The sequence below is a fragment of the Heptranchias perlo genome, chromosome 8 (assembly GCF_035084215.1).
Source record: "Heptranchias perlo isolate sHepPer1 chromosome 8, sHepPer1.hap1, whole genome shotgun sequence".
NCBI classification, from domain to species: Eukaryota; Metazoa; Chordata; class Chondrichthyes; order Hexanchiformes; family Hexanchidae; genus Heptranchias; species Heptranchias perlo.
Window position 1 is genome coordinate 56,664,774 of NC_090332.1, and position 23,967 is coordinate 56,688,740.

The 23,967-nt window shown below is 45.5% G+C and overlaps 1 protein-coding gene across 5 annotated transcripts in view; it reads left to right on the forward strand.

Moving 5' to 3' along the window:
• sod2 (superoxide dismutase 2, mitochondrial) overlaps window positions 1-23,967 on the forward strand; it is a 48,094-nt gene that overhangs the window by 21,042 nt on the left and 3,085 nt on the right. For 4 of the 5 annotated variants that reach the window (XM_067989140.1, XM_067989143.1, XM_067989138.1 and 1 more), the window contains exons 2-4: window positions 3,404-3,606; window positions 21,504-21,620; window positions 23,646-23,825. In XM_067989140.1, the coding sequence (XP_067845241.1) occupies window positions 3,404-3,606; window positions 21,504-21,620; window positions 23,646-23,825 (500 nt within the window). The remainder of the gene's footprint in view (window positions 1-3,403; window positions 3,607-21,503; window positions 21,621-23,645; window positions 23,826-23,967) is intronic. The other variant, XM_067989142.1, reaches the window with a different exon arrangement.

A 23,967-nucleotide genomic window follows, 5' to 3' on the forward strand; every position in this document is an offset into this window, starting at 1 on the left:
CTCCATAATAGTGGAGAGGATGGAGGCGTCCAACTCCATCGCTAGTGGACTGGCGCAGGTAAGTGCAGGAATGTGTGCGATGGAGAGAATGGCAGCCTCCATTGAGTTTCAAGCATGGCTCTTAAATGAGTCCATGCAGTCCATGACCACAGCCGTGCAGATTCTGGATGCCAACATGTCTGCCGCCTTAAACAGGCAGACAGATACTTTAGCCATGGCCTTAAAATGCGGCACATCGGCTCATAACATGTTGGCCATCAGAGTGGTGGGAGTGAGGTTGCGTTGGCCCAGGAGAGGGATGATGGTGAAAGGGGACATGGAAGTGGGGACTCCAATCAAAGCGCTCCCACGTCTCACCCGTTACCCCCACCTCAACCAGTACCCGCAGTGTTGCCTCCTCTCCCAAGTCTGCAGAGGTGCAGGTGAGGCAGTCTTTGGCGGGGCCCTCACGTGCTCCAAAACCCAGAGGTGATAGGCCGAGAGTATCTCAGCAGTTCGGGCAGGGACCTGAGCAACCTGCTAATACCTCCGCTGAAGGCACGGGGATGCACCATGTAAAAACGGTAGAAAGAGAAAGGCTAAGCAATTGTAATTCAAGGGCATGCACAAGGGTGTTTGACAAGCTGTCATGTTAATTTATATTTTTTTTTTGTTGTGTCACATTAAATTTAATCATTGTCATCACCACTGCCACATCTTGGCCATTATTGAGTCTCTTTTTTTTGAATTCACCCTTTTATGTGTTCAATCATGAATGCCAAGACATGATGCCACCCATTGGGTGTATGCGTGATTGAAGGACTGTTTTGTGCAAAGTTTGGGGTGGGGAAGGATTGGTGATGGTTGTTCTAGGCGGTCTGAGTACTTCTAAGTCTTCAATTTGCACATCTCATTATGAGAACCTGTTAGCAATGAGCGAATCGCGGGCAGCAATGTGCACACTGCTCTGGTGATGGGTTCCCCATCTTCATTTTCCTCCTCGTCCTCCTCATCTTCAATGTTGCTGCCAGATGAGAATGTTTGATGAGCGCATTCGATCTCTTCCACCTCTAACCCCCTCTGCTGTGCCATGTTATGCAGGGTGCAGCACACAACGATTATTCTGCACACCCTCCTGGCGAGTGCTGAAGGGCTCCCCCAGATCTATCCAGGCACCTGAAGCGCATCTTCAGCATTCCTATGGCTTGTTCAATGACATGATGTGGAGATGCCAGTAATGGACTGGGGTGGACAAATGTAAGGAATCTTATAACACCAGGTTATAGGCCAGCAGTTTTATTTGAAAATCACAAGCTTTCGGAGCTTACCTCCTTCGTCAGGTGAGTGACGAAGGAGGTAAGCTCCGAATGCTTGTGATTTTCAAATAAAACTGTTGGACTCTCACCTGGTGTTGTAAGATTCCTTACAATTGTTCAATGACAGACCTGGTGGTGATGTGGCTCTGGTTGTACTGCTGCTGTGCCTTTTTGTTGGGGTTTCTCACAGGTGTCATGAGCCATGTCTCCAAGGAGCCAGCCCTTGAGTCTGTCTTCTGTGTGAAATTGTTCTGGGATGGCGCACACCGGCGCAAATCTCTTCTGGTGGTCGCATATCAGTGGTGCATTGATGGAGTGATATCCCTTTTAGTTTATGAACAGTCTTGACTCACATGGAGGGCTGCAGATTGCTACGTGTGTGCAATCACTTGTGACCTGTACCCATGGGAATCCAGCCAGAGAGTGGAAACCCACTGCCCTCTCAGTCTGACTGATGTCGTCGTGGGGGAAGTTGATGTTGTCTGATGTCCTGCCATCCGTCACCTGTCATATACACTTTTGTGCAGATGACTCAGAGACACCGGTAGCGCTCTGGCGGGATTCAGAGGCGAAGAAATTGAGGGCAGTGGTGACTTTAACTGCGGACAATGTGTGGCCACCAGGTCCAGCCGGAAGCAGCCCTTTCCTGAAGGTGGCCGCAGATGTCTGCGACCGCCTGCCGACTCAATCTCCGCCTGCGTAGGCACTGCTCCTCTGAGAGGTCCAGGATGTGCAGCCTCTGCCTGTAGACCCCATCATGTGGATAGTGCCTCCTGCGACCTCAGTCCCTTCATTGATTGCTTCTCTGCTCTTCTGCAGGTCCTTGTTACGCATCTCGGTCTTGTGTAACTGCAGATCCCGTAACTGCAGATCCCAGAACTGCACGACATATCTGCGTCGTGATGTGCCTCCTCAGATGTACTGTGGAATACATCCATTGCGCCCCACATCCTGATCTTGTCAGTTTGAGAGGCTCAAAAATGTAGGTAAATTTGTCTGAACACAAGAATTCTCAGTCTCAACAAAGAAATCTCAGTCTAAACACAAACTACCAGCCAAAGATTTGTCTGAGATAACTGAGTGTCCAGCTGCAAAACCCCCCCTTTTATTGAGATGTGTCAATCGCTGGTTTAAAGGACCAAATGAGCTTCGGCTACAACTTGCCTCCGTTTCAGTGGCGTGTTTAAGAAGCCACGGGAGACTTGTTCAGGAGTAGTTAAATCCGTTTCTATTGCAGAATCCACAAAGTTAATTACCTAAAGTCTTTCATCTACCTGAATTGGCCCTTTAAATATCGGCCCGCCAGCTTTAAGTGGGGACTGGACTTCCGGGTTTCTGTTGCGCACATGCGTCCGAACCCACCTGGGTTAAACCTGGAAATGGGCACGTTGGAGCCAGGATGTGGTCCCACTCCAAAAAGCTGCTACTTTAACCTCCCACCCGCCCCCAACCTACACATTCTTGGGGATTAAAGTTACCCCCCCTGGAGTTGATGTATTCTGAGGTGAAAATGTGATGGCCACTGCAAGTGAATGAATGGAGTTTTACCAGTCTCGACCCATGGCCACGGCAAAAAAGATGTAGACATTACAATAATGGTTTGTAGTTCCAAATGCATTGCTTTCTTGGAGGGTGGAGCTTATTCTTTCCCTGTCTTTTCCAAAAAGGATTCCATCACTAGATGCGAAGCAGTATATATTCTGATATTGCACCTTTGTGCGCACGTAATGCGTAATGAAAATGAGCCCTTATATGAAAACCTTCATTTTGTTAAAAGTTCCACATTCATGCTGTAAGATAATAATGGTAGCACATCTTTTTAAAAAAAAATCAACTCCTGAAGCTTGGGTGTTTTGTGTGCCAAGTGTGTGAACTTGCGCTGTGCTATTATAGTATGACACATCGTGTGTGTTCATTGGGGGACTAATATTAAGGATGCTCATTTATGGGATATATCTTTATCACATAGTATTTGGATACTTTTGACATTTAACAAGGAAGAAAAAGGTATTGAAAAATCTTTTTAAGTATTTAAAATATTAACATTGAGTGCTTGGCAATGTGTATATTTTTGATTTCACTGGTTAATTTAGCTTTTTTTCATGCAGATGTGCTTCCAACATTTCTCCAGTTTTGCGTTGTTTGCCCTCCAGACAAAAGCACACGCTGCCTGATCTACCTTATGACTATGGTGCCTTGGAACCACATATCAGTGCGGAAATAATGCAGCTGCACCATAACAAGCATCATGCTACCTATGTTAACAACTTAAATGTCACAGAGGAGAAGTATGCAGAGTCCTTGGCTAAGGGTAAGTGGGCATAAGATTTGTGCTGCAGCTAATAATGTAGCTGTCCTGGGATAAATGTGCAGGCAGATTTTTTAAAAACTGAATATATTAATTAGCTAATCTTTTTTTAAAAACAAAACATGATCCAAAATGCTGGCAAGAGATGAATAATGGACTTTGTAACATTAGCCAGTTCTAATTTGTGCAAAACTAAAGTGCCCAGTGAGGAATTTGTATTTGTTATCAATCGACAGTAGCTATCAAATTTTGACCCAAAATCCTTGTAGATTGCGTTGTATGCTTTGTTAGTATTTATTTATGTCCCTTTTTGATGGCTACTATAGCTGCCTGATGCAAGATGTCTCTTTTTCTTGGGAGAGGAGGTATGGTTTGGGCAGCAGACGTCTCAGCTTGTGAGAAGAAACTGATCCTGCTCCATTTTCTTTGTTGCTACATGTAGTAGCCTAGATGCAAACTGACAGCTTTTCAATTATCCCCCTTCCCTTCACATTTCAGGAAGTTAGAATTCAATTCCAATTAAAGATTTGGATCGTAGTACTGGATGAGCAAAAATTTCCTCCAACAAAATATTGGGAAGACCGAAGCCATTGACTTTGGTCCTCACCGCAAACTCCGTTCCCTATCCACCAACTCCATCCCTTTCCCTGGCTACTGTCTGAGCCTGAACCAGACTGTTGGCAACCTATTTGACCCTGAGATGAACTTCCGACCACATATCTGCTCCATCACCAAGACCGTCTACTTCCACCTCTTTAACATCGCCCATCTCTGCTCCTGCCTTAGCTCATCTGCTGAAATGCTCATCCATGCCTTTGTTACCTCCTAGACTCAACTCTTCCCATGCTGTCCTGGCTGGCTTCCCATCTTCCACCCTCCATAAACTTGAGCTCATCCAAAACTCTGCTGCCCGTATCCTAACTTGCACCAAGTCCTGTTCTCCCATCACCCCTGTGCTTGCTGACCTTCATTGGCTCCCAGTCCAGGAACGCCTCGATTTTAAAATTCTTATCCATGTTTTCAGATCCCTCCATGGCCTCACCCCTCCCTTTCTCTGTAACCTCCTACAACCCTCCAAGATCTCTGAGCTCCTCCAATTCTTGCCTTTTGCGCATCCCTGATTTTAATCGCTCCGTGCCTTCAACTGCCTAGGCCCTTAGCTCTGGAATTCCCTCCCTAAACCTCTCCGCCCCTCTACCTCGCTCCTCCTTTAAGATGCTCCTTAAAACCTACCTCTTTCACCAAGCTTTTGATCGCCTGTCCTAATATCTCCTTATGTAGCTGGGTGTCACATTTTGTTTGATAATGCTCCTGTGAAGCACCTTGGGATGTTGTACTACATTAAAGGTGCTATATAAATGCAAGTTGTTGTTGCTCTTCCCCACGTCATTTCAACAATGAAGAAACCTCTTCATAGTTTAAAGCCTTAAGTCCTGAAATCATTTGCTTCTGAATGCATCAATGTCTTCGTTTTGAAAATAGGTTGCCAAAATTGTGCACAATATTCTTAACAATGAAAGGTACAAAATTAAAATTACCCGGTTTGATTTATAATTAAATGCCCTTAACTCATCCCAACACTTGATTTAACCTTGTTGACTGGTACATTTCAGTGAATGGTCAGTAATTGTACCTAAATCCCTTTTTACTTTTGAAAACTGTGTTGTGGTTTGGGCTTTCTCCCAACGCTTTTGCTCTGAGTTCTCGGTTAGACAATAGTTTCCATAAGCAGACCATCTCCTATAAACCAAAACCTCTATCCTTTATAATTGCATTGTTCGTCTTACTGTGCCCAAGTTTGCTCGCTGGAAAATATGTGGGATGTCCACCACATTTTCCCAACCCTTTTGATGGCAGAAAATCAACATGCTATCAGACCAATGCAGACAAATTAGGTAAGGAAATTGTAGATGCCCTAGTCATGATCTTCCAAATTCTTGATTCAGCAATTGTCCCCTTGGATTGGAAAATTGTCTGTCACTCCATTATTTAAGAAGGGTAGGAGAGATAAACTAGGAAATTATTAGTCTAAAATCTGTTGTGGGGAAGTTTGTAGAATCTTTTCTTGGGGACAGTGGGACTGAGCATTTGGTCAAATATGAGCTGATCAGAGAGGGCCAACATGGATTTGTAAAGAATAATGCATTTGTAGTTGAATTTTTTGAGGAGGTAACTAACGTGGTAGATAAGGGAGTGTCTATGGATGTTATTTACATGGAGTTCCAGAAGGCATTTGATAAGGTTCCACATAAGAGACTTTTTTTTGTAAAAAAAAATGAGCGCGCATGGAATTGGAGGTAACCTATTGACCAGGGTAGGGAATTGGTGAACAGTTAGGAGACAGAGTAGAGATAATGGGTATGTACTCAAATAGGCAGGATGTGACTAGTGGTGTCCCCCAGGGATCAACTGGGGCCTTAGCTTTTCATTATGTTTATAAATGATTTAGGTGAAGGACTAGAGAGCCATTTATCCAAGTTTAGTGATGACACTAAGTGAGGAGGCACAGTAAATAGTGTAGATGGGACATTGATAGACCAAGTGAGTGGGCAAAACTGTGGCAGATGGAGTTTAATGTTGAGAAGTGTGAGGTCATTCACTTTGGACCTTAGATGGATAGATAGACGGCTGGACGCTCGCTCGCTAGTGGACAGGTACACAAACTAATTAGAGACAAATGAAGGCTGCACTTTGTCTGGAGTACTGCATTCAGTTCTGGGTACCATACCTCAGGAAGGATATCAAAAGCAAAATACCACGGATGCTGGAAATCTGAAATAAAAACAGAAAATGCTGGAAATAGCCAGTCAGGCAGCATCTCTGGCGAAAGAAACAGAATTAACAGATCCACAGATGCTGCCTGCCCTGCTGAGTGTTGCCAGCATTTTCTGTTTTTATCTCTGGAAGGATATATTGGCTTTGGAAGGGATGCTGTGCAGATTCACCAGAATGATACAGGGGCTAAAAGGGTTAAATAGCCAAGGCTTGTATTCCCTTGAGTATAGAAGATTAAGGGCTGATCTAATTGCGGTGTAAACATAGCGGTGTAAACAATTTGATAGGGTAGATATAGAGAAACTATTTCCTCTGTCGGGAGAGTCCAGAACAAAGGGGATTTCCCTTAAACTTAGAGCTCGGCAGTTCAAGGATGATGTCAGGAAGCACTTTTTTACACACAGGGTGATGGAAATCTGGAACTTTCTTCCCCCAAAAAGCTGCTGGGGGCAGGTCAGTTGAAAATTTCAAAACTGCGATTGATAGGTTTTTGTTAGGCAAGAGTATTAAGGGATATGGAACCAAGGTGAGTAGATGCAGTTATGATGCAGATCAGCCATTATCTAATTGAATGGTGGAACAGGCTTGGGGCTGAATGCAACGCACCAACCGAGACCAGCTTCTAGACCTTTGCACTTGCTACCCTGTGCTGGCCACTGTGAAGCATAGTAATGGCACCCTAGGATGAGATTTTCTTCAATTTTCTCATCTCCCTCTTAGGAATCCCAACAGTTAGCATCTCTATAGGAAATAGTAGCACATCTAGAAATAAATCTGTATGTGACTGTTGCCATGGTTCAGATGTCTACCTCATTTAGATTGATTTTGGAAATCGCATGGCATCATTTTGTTTGTCATTTGGTGTAATGACAGTATTCAAAAATATTGTAGATGCCAATTATCAATATCTAATAAGTTCAACAAATAAATTGGAATACACAGTATCTAATAACATAAGAACAGAAGTAGGCCATTCAGCCCCTCAAGCCTGTTCCGCCCTTGAATTAGATCATGACTGATCTGTAGCTTAACGCCATCGACCCGCCTTAGTTCCATAACCCTGAGTATCCTTGCCTAACTATCTTATCAATCTCAATTTTGAAAGTTTCAGTTGACCAACCCTCAACAGCTTTTTCCTTTTGGGGGGCAGGGGGAGAAGGTGAGGGCAAGGAAAAGAGTTTCAGATTTCCACTACTCTTTGTTTGAAGAAGTGCTTCCTGACATCACCCCTGAACGGCCTACCTCTAATTTTAAGGTTATGCCCCACCAGAGGAAATAGTTTCTCTCTATCTACCCTATCAATTCCTTTGATCATCTTAAACACCTCAATTAGATCACCCCTTTAATCTTCTATACTCCAGGGAATACAAGTCTAGTCTATGCAACATGTCCTCATTATTTAAATTTTTTTAGCCCCGATAATATCCTGGTGAATCTGCGCTGTACCCCCTTCAAGGTCAATATATCCTTCCTGAGGTGCTGAGCCCGGAATTAAATGGAATTAAAGTCTAAATGAAGTCTAACTTTATATAACTGTAACATAACTTCCACCCCTTTGTATTCCAGCCCCATTGAGATAAAGGCCAAAATTCCATTTTTAATTACTTTTTTGTACCTACCCACTAGCTTTGTGATTTCTGTACTTGGACCCCTAAATCTCTCTGCTCCTCCACAATTCCTAGCTTCTCAGACAATACTCTGATCTTTCTTGGGTCCAAAGTGAATAACCTCACACTTCCCCACATTAAACTCCATCTGCCACAGTTTTGGCCGCTCACTTAATCTATTAATGTCCCTTTGCAACTTTCTGCTCCCATCTACACTATTTACTGTGCCACCTAACTTGGTGTTGTCAACAAACTTAGATATACAGCTCTCTATTCGTTCATCCAAGTCATTTATAAATATAGTGAAAAGCTGAGGCCTCAGTACAGATCTCTGGGGGACACCACTAGTCACACCCTGCCAATTGAGTACATACCCATTATCCCTACTCTCTGTCTCCTACAGGGGGCCTACAATAAATCCCAAACATTGCTACGATACACATTTTTTTAACTTTTGAAAACGCTCCTCAATTTTTCACCGTTTACTTCGGACTTTTTGAAAAATCGTTTTAAAAAACAAAATCAGGGGAGAGGAATAGTTACAAATTTGGGAATCGCAGATTGCTTCAGATAGGCATGGTAAATGCTACCCATGCTATATCTGCTAATTTGGTGAATTGACACTTATTTTGTTTTTCCTTCATGCTTTGTATTGGGCAAATACAACTGCAACATCCACTTATTAAAAACTAGCACACTGAATTTTTGCTGTAATTTTTTTCTGCTGGTATCATAGTAGTTACAGCACAGGAGGAGGCCGTTCAGCCCATCATGCCTGTGCCGGCTCTTTGACAGAGCTATCCAATTAATCCCATTCCCCTGCTCTTTCCCCGTAGCCCTGAAAATGTTTTCCCTTCAAGTATTTATCCAATTCCCTTTTGAAAGTTACTATTGAATTTGCTTCCACCACCCTTTCAGGCAGTGCATTCCAGATCATTACAACTCACTGAATTAAAAAAATGTTTCCTCATGTCACCTCTGGCTCTTTTGCTGATCACCTTAAATCTGTGTCCTCTGCTTACTGACCCGTCTGCTACTAGAAACAGTTTCTCCTTATTTACTTTCTCAAAACCATTCATGATTTTGAATACCTATCAAATCTCCCCTTAACCTTCTCTCTTAAGGAGAACAACCCCAGCTTCTCCAGTCTCTCCACATAACTGAAGTCCCTCATCCCTGGAACCATTCTAGTAAATCTCTTCTGCACTCTCTCTAAGGCCTTGACATCCTTCCTTAACTGTAGTGCCCAGAATGGAACACACTACTCCAGCTGAGGCCTGTTTTTATAGAAACACAGAAAATAGGAGCAGGAGTAGGCCATTCGGCCCTTCGAGCCTGATCATGGCTGATTGATTCTCTATATCAAAACCATATTCCCGCTCTCTCCCCATACCCCTTGATGCCTTCTGTGTCTAGAAATCTATCCATCTCCTTCTTAAATATATTCAGTGACTTGGCCTCCACAGCCTTCTATGGTAGAGAATTCAACAGGTTCACCACCCTCTGAGTGAAGAAATTTCTCCTCATCTCAGTCCTAAATGTCCTACCCTGTATCCTATGTCTGTGACCCCTCGTTCTAGAACCCCCAGCCAGGGGAAACGTCCTCCCTGCATCCAATCTGTCTAGCCCTGTCAGAATTTTATATGTTTCAATGAGATCCCCTCTCATTCTTCCAAACTCTAGTGAATACAGGCCTAGTCGACCCAATCTCTCTTCATAACGACAGTCCTGCCATTCCAAGAATCAGTCTGGTGAACCTTCGCTGCACTCCCTCTATGGCAAGTATATCCTTTCTTAGGTAAGGAGACCAAAACTGCACACAATACTCCAGATGTGGTCTCACCAAGGCATTGTATAACTGCAGTAAAACATCCTTGCTCCTGTATTCAAATCTTCTTGCAGTGAAGGCCAACATACCATTTATCCTTCCTAACTGCTTGCTGCACCTGCGTTTTTGCTTTGTGACTGGTGTACAAGGACACCCAGGTCCCTTTGTACTTCAACATTTCCCAATCTATCGCCATTTAAATAATACTCTGCCTTCCTGTTTTTCCTTCCGAAGTGGATAACTTCACATTTATCCACGTTACACTGCATCTGTCATGTATTTGCCCACTCACTCAACTTGTCTAAATCGCCTTGAAGTCTTTTTGTATCCTCCTCACAATCCCACCTAGTTTTGTGTCATCGGCAAACTTGGAAATATTACATTTGGTTCCCTCATCCAAATCATTGATGTATATTGTGAATAGTTGGTGCCCAAGCACTGATCCCTGCCACCCCGAAGAAGACCCATTTATTCCTACTCTCTGTTTCCTGTCTGTTAACCAATTTTCAATTCATGCCAGAATATTACCTCCAATCCCATGTGCTTTAATTTTGTACACTAACCTCTTATGTGGGATTTTATCAAAGGCCTTCTGAAAATCCAAATACACCACATCCACTGGTTCTCCCTTATCTATTCTACCAGTTACATCCTCAAAAAACTCCAGTAGGTTTGCCAAACATGATTTCCCTCTCATAAATCCATGTTGACTTTGTCTAATCCTGTTGATATTTTCTAAATGTCCTGTTATCACATCCTTTATAATAGACTCAAGCATTTTCCCTACTACTGATGTTAGGCTAACCGGTCTGTAGTTCCCTTTTTTAAATAGTGGGGTTACATTTGCCATCCTCCAATCTGCAGGAACTGTTCCATAATCTATTGAATTTTGGAAGATTGCAACCAACGCATCCACTATTTCCATGGATACCTCTTTTCGTGCTCTGGGATGCAGATTATCAGTCACTGGGGATTTATCAGCTTTCAGTCCCATTAATTTCTCCAGCACTTTTTTTTACTAATACTAATTTCCTTTAATTCCTCCTTCTCACTAGACTTTTGGTTCCCTAGCATCTCTGGGAAGTTATTTGTGTCCTCTTCCGTGAAGACAGAACCAAAGCATTTGTTTAATTGCTCTGCCATTTCCTTGTTCCCCATTATAAATTCTCCTGTTTCTGACTGTAAGGGACCTACATTTGTCTTCACTAATTTAAATGTGAGATGGATAGCTTTTTGCCAACCAAAGGTATTAAGGGATATGGGCCAAAGGCAGGCATATGGAGTTAGATCACAGATCAGCCATGATCTTATCAAATGGCGGAGCAGGCTCGAGGGGCTGAATGGCCTACTCCTGTTCCTATGTTCCTAATCTTTTTCTTTTTACACACTTGTAGAAGCTTGTATGTTCCTTGTAAGTTTACTCTCATACTCTTATTTTTCCCCTCTTAAATCAATCTGTTGGTTATTTTTTGCTGAATTCTAAACTGCTCCCAGTCCTCAGGCTTGCTACTTTTTCTGGCAACTTTATATGACTCCTCTTTGGCTCTAATACTATCTTTAATTTCTTTTGTTAGCCAAGGCCGTTTTGCCTTTTGTGTTTTTGTGCCAGAAAGGAATGCATAACTGTTGCAATTCATGCATTCCTTAAATGTTAGCCATTGCCTATCCACCATCATGCCTTTTAATGAAGCTCCCCAATCTATCATAGCCAATTTAATTCTCATACCTTCGTAATGTCCTTTTTGTTTAGAGTTAGGACCGTAGTTTCGGATTGGACTACTTCACTTTCAGTCTTATTGAAGAATTCTATCACGTTTTGGTCACTCTTCCCTAAAGGACCCCGCACAACAAGAATATTAATTAACCCCTTCTCATTGCACAATACCCAATCTAGGATAGCCTGTTCCCTAGTTGGCTCCTCAACATACTGGTTTAAAAAAAATCTCGTACACACTCCAGGAATTCATTCTCCACAGTATTTTTGCTAATTTGGTTTGGCCAGTCGATATGTAGATTAAAGTCACCCATGATTACTGTAGTACCCTTGATACGTGCATCTCTAATTTTCTGTTTGATGCCATCCCCTACATTACCACTACTGTTTGGATGCCTCTGGACAACGCCCACCAGTGTTTTCTGCCCCTTGGTGCTTCTTAACTCCACCCAGACTGATTCTACATCTTGTTTTTCTGAACCAATATCCTTTCTCACTATTGCTGTGATTTCATCCTTTATTAACAATGCCACCCCATCTTCTTTTCCTTTTTGCTTGTCCTTCCTAAATATTGAATACCCTTGGATATTCAGCTTCCAGCCTTGGTCACCCTGCAGCCATGTCTCCGTAATCGCAATTATATTGTATCCATTTACATCTATTTCCGCTGTTAATTTGCCTACCTTATTACGAATGCTTTGTGCATTCAGATAAAGTGTTTTATATAGCTTTAGCATAACTGCCTTGATTTTGTACTATATGCCTCTATTAATAAAGCTCAGGATTCCATATGTTTTTTTAACAGCCTTCACAACTTGTCCTGTCACCTTCAAAGATTTGTGTATGTGCACACATACAATTTTAAAGGGGGTGCAGGAACATGTGTATCATTTAGTTCGTATTGCCTCTCTCCATTCTTCCTACCAAAATGCATCACTCCACACTTTTCTCTGCGTTAAATTTCATCTGCCATGTGTCTGCCCATTTCACCAGTCTGTCTCTGTCCTCCTGAAGTCTGTTACTATCCTCCACATTGTTGACTACATTTGAGTTTCGTGTCATCTGCAAACTTTGAAATTATACCGAAGTCCAGATCATTAATCTCCTAGCCAATTTTCTATCCACACTGCCACTGTCCCTTTAATCATATGGGCTTTAATTTTGCTAACAAGTCTATTATGTGGTACTTTATCAAATACCTTTTGAAAGTCCATATACACAACATCGACTGAACTACCCTCATCAACCCTCTCCGTTACTGCATCAAAGAACTCAATCAAGTTAGTCAAACACGATTTTCCTTTAACAGATCCGTGCTAACTTTAATTTATTAGCCCATACTTTTCCAAGTGCCAATTTATTTTTTGATTTCTGATTATTGTCTCTCAAAGTTTTCCCACCACGGACATTAGGCAGACTGGCCTGTAATTGCCAGGTTTATCCCTCTCCCCTTTTTTGAAAAGGGATGTAACATTTGCAATCCTCCAGTCTTTTGACACTATCCCCATATCTAAGGAGGATGGTGGTTGCTTTTTGACTATTAAGTCATTAAATTGGATTTGCATTACTGTGCACCCATACCAGCAAATGAACGCAGATTTTAGTTTTCTCCTGTCCCTAACCCTTCCTCACCTTCATTCTGCCATACCCCCGCAAGTCTGAATATTGAAATGTAAATGGTTTTCTCAGACGTACTGGAACGATAGGGATTATAAGGACAGATCAGACTCGGACACACGTTTTCGGGCTGAACCATATTGTGTTTAATAAGATTAACAATAACACTAGTAAACAGTACAACCCTGGCTTGTCCAATAAGCTCTATGTTAAATTACCACGGCCTAATAAGAGAACCCTCCCATGAAATAAACTAACACAGGACCCCCCCACCACCTCTAAGGTTTGGTTGGGACTTACAATCACCCCCCACACAGCTAAGTGGTCTTGTGGATGTGTAGGCGCAGGCAATATGTTCACCTCGATTGCCCGTTGTCTTGCTTGCAGTTTCTTCCTGCACGTCTCACTCCTGGTTTCGTACCGCCGACGCAGCATCCAAGTTCCAGTTTGAGTCGAGGTCCATTGATGAGGGATGAAGAGCAGCACTCAGCTTCTGGCGTGTTCCATTGAATCGAGCTGAGCCCCACTCGGGAGACTCGCTGTAGATTGAAGCCGAAGAGCAGAGCCGAGCCAGGAACCGTTGCCAAATGGCTCCTTATATCCCCAAAACCCATCACCTTTTCTCCCGCCAGTACTGACCGATGTATTGACTCAGGTGATCTGACTGGGACCCCGCCCCCTCCCCCATGGCCTGGAGTGACTCGTAACCTTTGAAATCGTTGTGAAAAATGCTATTTCGTTTTACCGCTCCCTGGCCTTGCACCTGGTGAGACAATGGGCGCTGATTACTGGGTGTCTGTCGTTTCCTGAATTGATGGCCCCCATTAGCAGGAAATGGGTTTCGATCTCAAACTGATCTTGCTGAACTGGCTTCTCTCCTGGAAGACAATGGCCTGGCCATCTCTTGCCTTTCACCAGTTTCAGTTGGGACTGAGTGTCTCTGAGTTACCTCTCAGGGTATTGTTCCCAGTAATCATGTTAAATGGTAAGGACGTCAATCGGCCTGGGTTCCCTTCCACCTAGCCTGTCATTGTGAAATTCCCATTTGCATATGAATGCACCTTTGTCAGGTGAGCCTGGCTCGAAACTCCTGCCAGTCAATCCTATTCCCTAAGCCACTCCCACAAGCTTGCCAAACAGTACAGTTCTTTCTTGGGGGTATTGGATTTAAAATATGATTCATGTAAGTGGCCAGAACACTGGTGCTACATTCCCCACTGATATTTCGTCATCAAAACCAGAAATATCACGAATTTCGTCGTCTTCACTGCGGGAGGCGCATTGTAGGTCTCGACCAAATTGTACATTACTTATCAATTACACCTGGAATCCCGTTTCTTATACCATACAGCAACACTGTTCTGTGAGAAGTTTTTCCCCCACAGGTCTGGGTTTTGTTATTTACATATATTTACAGTTCTTTGTGTTATCGAGTGCTCCCGGTTAAAACCTTTCCAACTGGGGCCTCTTACGGCTCGCAGTCGGCGAGTAAGGAGGCGTTCAAGGCACCCTAGGCCGTGGTATTCGACTGCTTCTTGCTGCCCCGTCCTCCGGGTTATCATCATCGTCCCACATCATGGGAGGAAGACCTGCATTCACCAGGCTCATTATCGTGCCCTGGTTTCTCTTTGTTTTCCACTCCTCGGGTTAAACAACTTGCACTAGGTGATGTGATACCATTTTGTGCGTTTCAGGAGTCTCGCTGCATATACCATGGGCCTCATCTTAACTACGATGTTATAAGGCCCCATGTACGGTGGCTCGACTGCCCCTAGGCGGGCATAGTTCCTGACTATTACCTGGTCTCCCACCTTCCACTCGTGGGCTCTCTGGGGCTGTAGCAGCAACCGATTTTTCTGCTGCTGGCTCTCCAGTGAATCTGTTTTAAAGTGTCAAACAGATTCTGGACAAACCTGTCCCGGTTTACCTCTCTGACCTGAGCTTCTGTGAGGGCCAGTGCCAACATGTGGGTTGGGGTGCGCATAATCCTCCCGGTCATGAGCTCGTGGGGAGTACCCTGTGCTTCTGGAGGGGCTGGCCCGGACACCCCATTAAGGCACGATCTCGTCCCATCTGTGCAGTAGCCGGCTTATCTCCCTCCTCAGTCTTTCTTTCAGTGTCCAGTTCATGCGCTGCACAATCCCCGATGACTGAGGGTTGTGAGCCACATGCCACTTCTCTTGTACTGCCAGAAGTTTTACGGTGGCCTGCATCGTCTTCCCCGTGAAATAGCTCCCTTGGTCGGACTCCATGACCTGTGGTAGTCCCCGTTGGGAGAACACTTCCCTCACCTAGATCCTAGCTGTTGCTAGTGCTGTGGCTGCTCGGCATGGGAAGGCCTCCACCCACTTCGAGAATACGTCCACCAGGACTAATCAGTACTTGTTACCTGCTTTAATGGTGGGTAGTGGTCCGATGAAATCAACCTGCAGGGACCGCCACGGTCCCTTCTGGTGTGTCCTATGGGGGCTTTTCTGCGCTGAGGATTGGGTTGTTAGCCGCACACACCAAACAATTTGCACAGAGTTCCTTGACTTTCTCCCTGAGATGGGGCCACCACCCCGCCGCCTCTACCCTTAGCCAGGTAGTTTCCGGCCCTGGGTGTCCCGCTCCCGGTGGGCCAACTGGAGGAACTCCTCCCGGTGCTGTGCTGGAACTATCCAACAATCCCCCTTGAAAAACATCCTCTCCTTAACAGTGATGTCCGCTGCCCCGAACGGACCCTCTACCGGTTCGCCGTTCTCCCTTTTTACAAGGATGGCCTTAAGTGCGGCATCCTGCGCTTAGACTTGTGTTAAGTCCAGGGCCAAAGCTACCCTGTGTGCCTCCCTTGTCCCGGATTGCTGCTACCGGACCTGCTCTGTACGGATCCCAGAATACTCCTCCCCTGGCCCCCTGTTTGGCCAGCTCATCTGCCTTTTGGTTGCCCTCCCACTTGGGCTCTGTCTTTGAATGGGCTTTGACCTTGTGTATGTAGTAATCTCCCTAGGTGCCCGTGACTTCTCATTCTCCCTAGCAACCGTGCTGTTGCTAGGGGCTTCCCATCTGCGGACTTGAAACCGCGCCTGGCCCAAATGGCCATGTGCACCGTGCAGGAATTACAGGTGAACGTGGAATCCGAGCAGATGGTATGGGGGTGGGGAATTCGTCGGGGTGGGTAACTATGTACGCCACCGCCGACAGTTCGGCGTGCTGAACGCTCGGTGCTAATGAGTTTAATGGCCTTCGCTACATTAGCTGTGGGGTCATAAATCCTGCACCCGGTGAGCCGCTCCCCGTTCACCGAACCGTCAACGTCGATGTCCAGGCCTTTCGGGTGTCTCCCAGCCCGGAATCCCACATCTACGTCCCACACCCCTTCTACAGTACATGCATGGGCAGTCCCTGGGTAGATTAAATTCATAACCAGCTTTGGCTCTTTCAACCCCTGCACTCCCAGATTCATTTGCGTGAGCAATAAAGTCCAGCGAGTAATACTAGCACTGTTCTGTCCTTTATTCTCCTGTCTAACAACATCTAAGTGGGGGTGTGGCGAGTTAGTAAAGTTATCGGGGATGATCCCGTAAAGAGCTGGGAGCGCTTTACGGCCCAGTACGTGGCTAGGAAATGCCTCTCAGTTGGAGTATCCCCTTTCTACCTCAGTGTGAACCCTTGAGGAGTAGACCACAGGTCGTAGCTTGCCATACCGCTCCTGGAGCAACACCGCGCTCAAGCTATCCCCACTGGCTGCTACCTCCAAAAAGAATTCCTCGCTACTGTTGATGGCTCCCAATGCGGGTGCTGTCTGTATATTCTCCTTGAGGCAGGTGAACGCTTCCTGGCAGTTCTGGTCACACTCCCACCCGACTCCCTTGCGGAGGAGCCGAAGCAGAGGGGCTGCCGTGGCTGCGTAACCCTCTATAAAGTCCCTGCAGTACCCTGTGAGTCCCAGGAAGGATCTTGCCCCAGTTACATCCTTGGGGGCTGATAACTCCTGTACTACCTTTCTTTTTGCCTCATCTATCGCTCACTCACCAGCTCTTACGGTCAGCCCGAGGAATTTGACTTCCTTCTGGGCTTTCTTTGGGTTCACTTTAAACCCTGTCTCCTGCAACAGCCTCAACAGCTCGTGCTCCTCCCCCCCCCCCCCCCCCCCCCCCGCGGAGAACAAAAGCAAGTCGTCCACGTACAGGATTAGCCAGTTGGGTCGGTTGAAGCCTTTGAGTGCGTCTGCCATATACTGGTGAAATATGAAGGGGCTGTTATGAAATCCCTGGGGAAGGCATGTCCAGGTGTACTGTTGCCCTTTAAATGTAAAGGCAAATTTTGTACTGGTCTTCCCGTTTAAGGGGAATTGACCTGAACCCATTGGAGATATCCAGCACCGTGAAAGTGGTTGTGGTCGCTGGAATGCTCCCTATGAGGTCAGCAACAGCCGCGACTGGGTGCACAGGCTGGGATATTTTTATTGAGCACACGATAGTCCACGGTGGCTCTCCACGACTGGTCGGGCTTCTTAATCGGCCATAGTGGTGAGTTTACGTGGGTGGCTATCTGCCTCAATGCCTCCTGTTCTACGAGGGATCCCAGTGCCATCTCTAAGTCGGCTTCTGCCTCTCTGGGGGAACTACTGTTTCTGTGGCCGTGACATGGGGTACCCTTGCACCATGACTTCTACCCCTGCCACAGTCGTGCTTTTGAGTGGCGAATGCAGCGAGGTTGTCCCGCACATTCGCCTGATATTTGGCTGGGGTATTACAAACCAACTGCTCTAGGTCGTAATTCCCCATGAGCTTCATCGTATGCACATTACCTCTTCCTTTCCTATCTCTTGGGATCACTAGCACCTCCTTGGCTTTATCTGAATCCACTGCCCCCTGTAGGCAGTGATTCCTTAAATCCACAATCACTCAGTTGGCTAACATAAAGTCAGCCCCGAGGACTCCTGATCCTGGCTGTTCCCATTGCACCAAGACGCACTCCCACGTGGCATGGAGGGAATCCTAGTTCTATGGCCAGGGGTTTTGAGATTGCCTCAGCCTGCTCATTCCCTGTGAACCCCACGAGGCTGAATGGGACCCTGCTAGACCAGGGTGAATTGGTTGGGTGTTTTGAATGGACCACCGTGCTGGAAGCCCCGGTGTCCACCAAATATTTCCCCTACACCGTCTTCACCCCCAATCTTACACAGGGCCTGCCCCACTCATCGTACGTGAGCGGACATAGGTACTCAGGCTGGGCGCGTTCTAGTCAGGGTGGGGGGCGTACGGGTGCGGTGGGCGCTTCACTGCTCACGGCAGCGTCCAACTTGCCTTTGTCCTTCCTCGTAGCCTTCCGTCGGGCGGCGACCAGAAGCTCGAATGACTTGCCGGTCATCCCCTCTGCCTGTAACACATGGCTTTTGTACTGGAGGACCCCCTTGTCGCCTCCTCCCTTTTGAGAACGGGCAGTCCCGCTTCCAGTGTTCCGTCTTCCCACACCTGAAACAAATCCTGGACTTGTTGATATTAACCCCATCCTGTTGCCATTCCTTTCTATTACCCTCACTGGCTTTCATTTCATGGACCCTCCCCTTTGGTTTGACCTCCTCCCCGGAACCAGCCTTAAAGGCTGGACTCAACTTTCTGAGCACGCCTGCCTCCATATTTGCGAGGTCCTCTGGGTCAAACCACGCTTCTGCCCTGACCCAGATCCTTGGCAAGCTGTTCGCTACAAGGACCCTGAGCCAGTGATTCCTGGGGGCCCCTATCAACTGCGCGCGGTCAAGCGTCCCTCCAGTTGCCTTTACGTATGCAGGCCATGGCCTGTCCGCGAATGCATCTGATGCCTCAGGATCTCTCCTTTCAACCCCTCTGTGGTGCCTCCTCCGCGCTTTGTGGCTGCGGATAAGCTCTGATACAATCTCCCATCAAGGGAGAACAGCATCAGCCTATTGATCTCACCCTCAGTGCATCCATTGACACCCCCCCACGCCCCTATCTTTCCTACGTCTATAAAGTGAATTGAGGGGTCCCCGTCCTGTTTGAGCTTGGGCGTCCCTGCCAGCATGGCTTGCAGCTGAGGGGTTGTGTACGGGACCACGTAATCGCTCTGCAGCGGGCCCTGGTCATCGTTCAGTGCGGGTGGACCGACCTTCTGCTGCAGAGGACATTGGTCTCGGTGGCGCTTCAGGTGCCGGTCGGACCTCCCTGTCCTGAGCCCCATCATCAGGCTGTGTTCCACCTTGTCCCAGTCTACCCCGGTTTCCCCCGGTCACATTAAACAGGCCATACCTCTGGCTCCGGACGCGGCTTGGGTCAATTTTTGGATCCTTTCCTTACAGGGACCGTGATCTGCTTCCTCATAGCTTCTGCTCCTGGCTATTTTATAAGCTATAAGCTATCTTTATATCCCTTAGCTGACCCTTCAAGCTGTCAGCTGTTGCTACTAGCCTCGCATTTTCTTCCCGTGGGGCCTGCTTGTTTACCTTGGCCTCTGTAACCTGACACTGTAGGTATTCAACCATGTTACGGGAGGTCTCTTCTTGCGCACGTCTTTTCTGCCTTTCCTCGTGCAGTTCCTCTAATAGTCTACTCCCGACTATCTCCCTCGCGTCTGACCTATCCTCAAACTCTTTAAGCTCGTTCCCTAGCTTTTCAACCCACTCCCTGAGCAGTTGAACTTGCTTCTACAGACAAAGGAGCCAGATCGCTTTCTCCTTTGACTTCCTGTGATCCCTGCTATCTGTCCACTCTGCAGCCCTATCCTGGGGTCTCTGAGCACAGCATCTCCAGCACCCATGGCTGAGACACATTAATCTTATTGAACACGTAGGAGGAAATCCTATCCTCCATTCCAGGTCTCTTGCCCTTAGAATTATCTATGATCTGACACAAAACCTATCTTCCTACCTGGCTCGCGGTTTTCTCAGGCTTACCGAAAACACACCTCTTACTATAAGTTCTGGAACGATGGGGATTATAAGGACAGATCAGACTCTGACATGTGTTTTCGGGCTCAACCGTATTGTGTTTAATAAGATTAACAATAACACTACTAAACAGTACAACCCTGGCTTGTCCAATAAGCCGTGCTAAATTGCCACTGCCTAATAAGAGAACCCTCCCATGAAATAAACTAACACAGGATTCGCCCCCCACCCCCCAAGCATTAAAACCCTCTAAGGATTAGTTGGGACTTACAATCACCCCCTCACACAGCTAAGTGGTCTTGTGGATGTGTAGGCGCCATTAATATGCTCACCCCGATTGCCCGTTGTTGCTTGCAGTTTCTTCCTGGTTCCGTACCACCGACGCAGTATCCAAGTTCCAGTTTGAGTCAAGGTCCGTTGATGAGGGATGAAGAGCGGCGCTCAGCTTCTGGCGGTGTTCCGTTGAATCGAGCGGTGTCCCGCTCGGGAGACTCACTGTAGATTGATGCCAAAGAGAGCAGAGCCGAGCCAGGAACCGTTGCCAAGCGGCTCCTTATATCCCCAAAACCCATCACCCTTTCTTCTGCCAATACTGATCGATGCATTGACTCAGGTGATCTGTCTGGGACCTCGCCCCCCCTCCCGTGGCCTGGAGTGACTCATAACCTTTGAAATCTTTGTGAAAAATGCTATTTCGTTTTCCCGCTCCCAGGCCTTGCACCTGGAGAGGCAATGGGTGCTGATTACTGGATGTCTGTCATTGCCTGAATTGATGGCCCCCATTAGCAGGTAATGGGATTCGATCTGGAAGAAGAGACCATCTCCTGCCTTCCACCAGTTTCGGTAGGGACTGAGTGTCTCTGAGTTACCTCTCGGGGTATTGTTCCCTGCCATCGTGTTAAATGGTGATGTCAATCGGCCTGGGTTCCCTTCCACCCAGCCTGTCAGTATGAAATGTCCATTTGCAAATGAATGCACCCTAGTCAGGTGAGCCTGGCTCAAAACTCCTGCCAGTGAATCCTATTCCCTAAGCCACTCCCACAAGCTTGCCACACAGTACAGTTCTTTCTTGGGGGTATTGGATTTAAAATATGATTCATAAAAATGGCCAGAACGCTGGTGTTACAGAAAGCAAATTGCTACTACTCTAGCATCTAGGTTCAATCAGAACGTGGTTTGCACTGAGTAGCAAATAACACTGTGCTTTAGTCCAACATTTTCAGAATTTAATGACTTGTCCTCACTGGTTAATGGATACAATGATATTGGTTTATGTAACCAGAAATAGTGATAACTTGATGCAGGTTGGGGTGGAGAAAAAAACCTGACAATTTGGCTTTGTTTCCATTGTGGAAAGATGTTTATGTAAACATAAAATACAAGTAAATAGATGTAAACATTAAACACATTTCCACGCATTGCACAGTTCGCAAAATGTGTGGATCTTGATGTTTATTTCATGTATTTCAGGTGATGTGACAACTCAAGTTGCTCTGCAATCAGCACTGCGATTTAATGGTGGGGGTCATATTAATCACTCCATTTTCTGGACCAATCTGTCTCCTAATGGTGGAGGAGAACCTACAGGTGAATTTGCATTATGTAAACCCATGTGAAGGTTTGTAACTTAATTTGGAATGCTTGGGTACAAATCTACCAAACTCAGCACATTACACTTTTAAAAATTATTAATTCACATAATTCAGTTTTCCTGTATGAATTATGATCTGGAAGCAATGGAATACTCTGGTATAAAACTGCTGAGATTGGTGTCTTGGTTGTGAGTTATATAAGGTATTTCTTCCACAAATATATAAACCGTATGTACAATGCATGTTTTGCTGCAAAGCTTTTTTTCCCCCTGGTATAATGCAAAGAATTAAGAACATCATAAATGACCTTGAGCTTAATTTTTTTTAATTTTGGATAAGGGCAAATGTTTATTAATATACATTAACTTGGTGGTCTGTGATGTGGAACTTTTCATATTTAGACTATTCATATTTAGTTACCTACTGCCGCATTCATCTCCTGGTGGAGTGGCAACTAATGCAAAGTGGTGGGCAAGGTAATAGAATCATAGGTTACAGCATGGAAGGAGGCCATTTGGGTCATCGAGTCCACGTCGGCTCTATGCAAGAGTAATCCAGCTCGTCCCACTCCCCCGCCCTTTCCCTGTAGCCCTGCAAATTTTTTCCTTTGAAGTACTTAACCAGTTTCCTTTTGAAGGCCATGATTGAATCTGCCCCCACCACCCCCTCGGGCAGTGCATTCCAGATCCTTGCCACTCGCTGTGTAAAAAAAGTTTTTGCTCATGTCATCTTTGGTTCATTTGCCAATCACCTTAAATCTATGTCCTCTGGATCTTGACCTTTCCGCCAATGGGAACAGTTTCTCTCTACTCTGACTAGACCCTTAGGTAGGGATTATCTGTTGCCACATCTGATACTATATGTTAAAACATGAAGTAATGGAGATATTGCAGTAATTGTGCGCAATATGATTCTTTTTGTTCCTAATCCTAAATAGATTGAGACTGTTAGCCATATGTTAATATAGGTAGCACAAGGATATTTAAAAATGCATACATTTGTAACATTTAATAGTATTTGCAGGTAATAAGTACTGCATTTAATTACATTTCATAATGGTTTGAATTTCACTGAACCGTGGAATTAAATAAGCTATGATGTTGACTCGTGTGCCAATTAATTAGTGCAAATAATGTAATGAATACTTGTAACTAAGGTGGAGGGAGTGATGATGAGCATTAGACTTCTATGCTTAAGAGCCATGGAGTGAGAAGTGAATTGAAGTTCGATTCCTCCGATTTTTTTTTAATATATATATATTCTTTCATGGGATGTGGGCGTCACTGGCAAGGCCAGCATTTATTGCAGATCCGTGTGGATCTGCAGCATCTTTCTGCAGGGAGAGGGAAGGGAGATTCCTAGTGTCTGAGTGGTCAGCTACAGGGGGATATTGGGAGTATTCTATCTAAGAGTAGGAATGGAAGGTGAGAATGCTATTGCACACTTGTCTGAAATTATGTAGATACTGCAATTGTGATATGGCAGCAAGTACTCCCTACCTTTGCCCATCTTCTCAGCGGCAGTGGTGCTGAGGCTAGGCTTAGCTGTGCTTCAGCCTGGGGAGCAGGTTCATGGGTATGGGTGGTTCCCATCTAGATACCCACAGTCTTTTGTAGATTGTTGAGATTGAGATAGGCAGTAGCAGTAGTAGGTTGGGAGAACTGGTGAGACATGAGCTGTCAACTGCTGTACTTATTGGAAATGGTTTGAGTAGAAGAATTGCAAAAACTTCTAGCAAGGAAGAACAAATAAGTTTTTTTTGATGACCAATGAGCTATTTAATTGGGCTCCATTGTATACCCCTGGTAGCTCCAGGTAATCTTCGGAATATGCTGCTGATGCTGATTAAGGCTCCGTCTCAAATGTACTCGAGCAATACTCAGTAGGTTTAATAAGACATTTTAAATATTCATGTTCTTTAACTGGTAAAATATGGTCTTGTAAGCTGTTTAGTGAGTTTTTTGATATTGGTTGAGTTGGTGAATGCTTCCTAACTGCAGTGTTTTTTGGTCATATTTAGGGGAGTTAATGGAAACCATCAAACGGGACTTTGGTTCCTTTGAGAAGTTTAAGGAGAAGATGTCTGCAATCTCAGTAGGTGTTCAAGGCTCAGGATGGGGATGGCTGGGTTACAGCAAGAATTCTGGAAGGCTACAGCTTGCTGCTTGTTCCAATCAAGACCCACTGCAAGGAACAACTGGTTAGCCATTCCTTTTTTTTTATCCTGTGAGTTTTTCCCTTCTCATGTGTCAATGCACATGGTTTAAATAGAACACCAAGTCACGTATGGTTAGTTGTTATTATAATTTTACTTCGCTGGTAAATGTTGACTACCTCCAAAT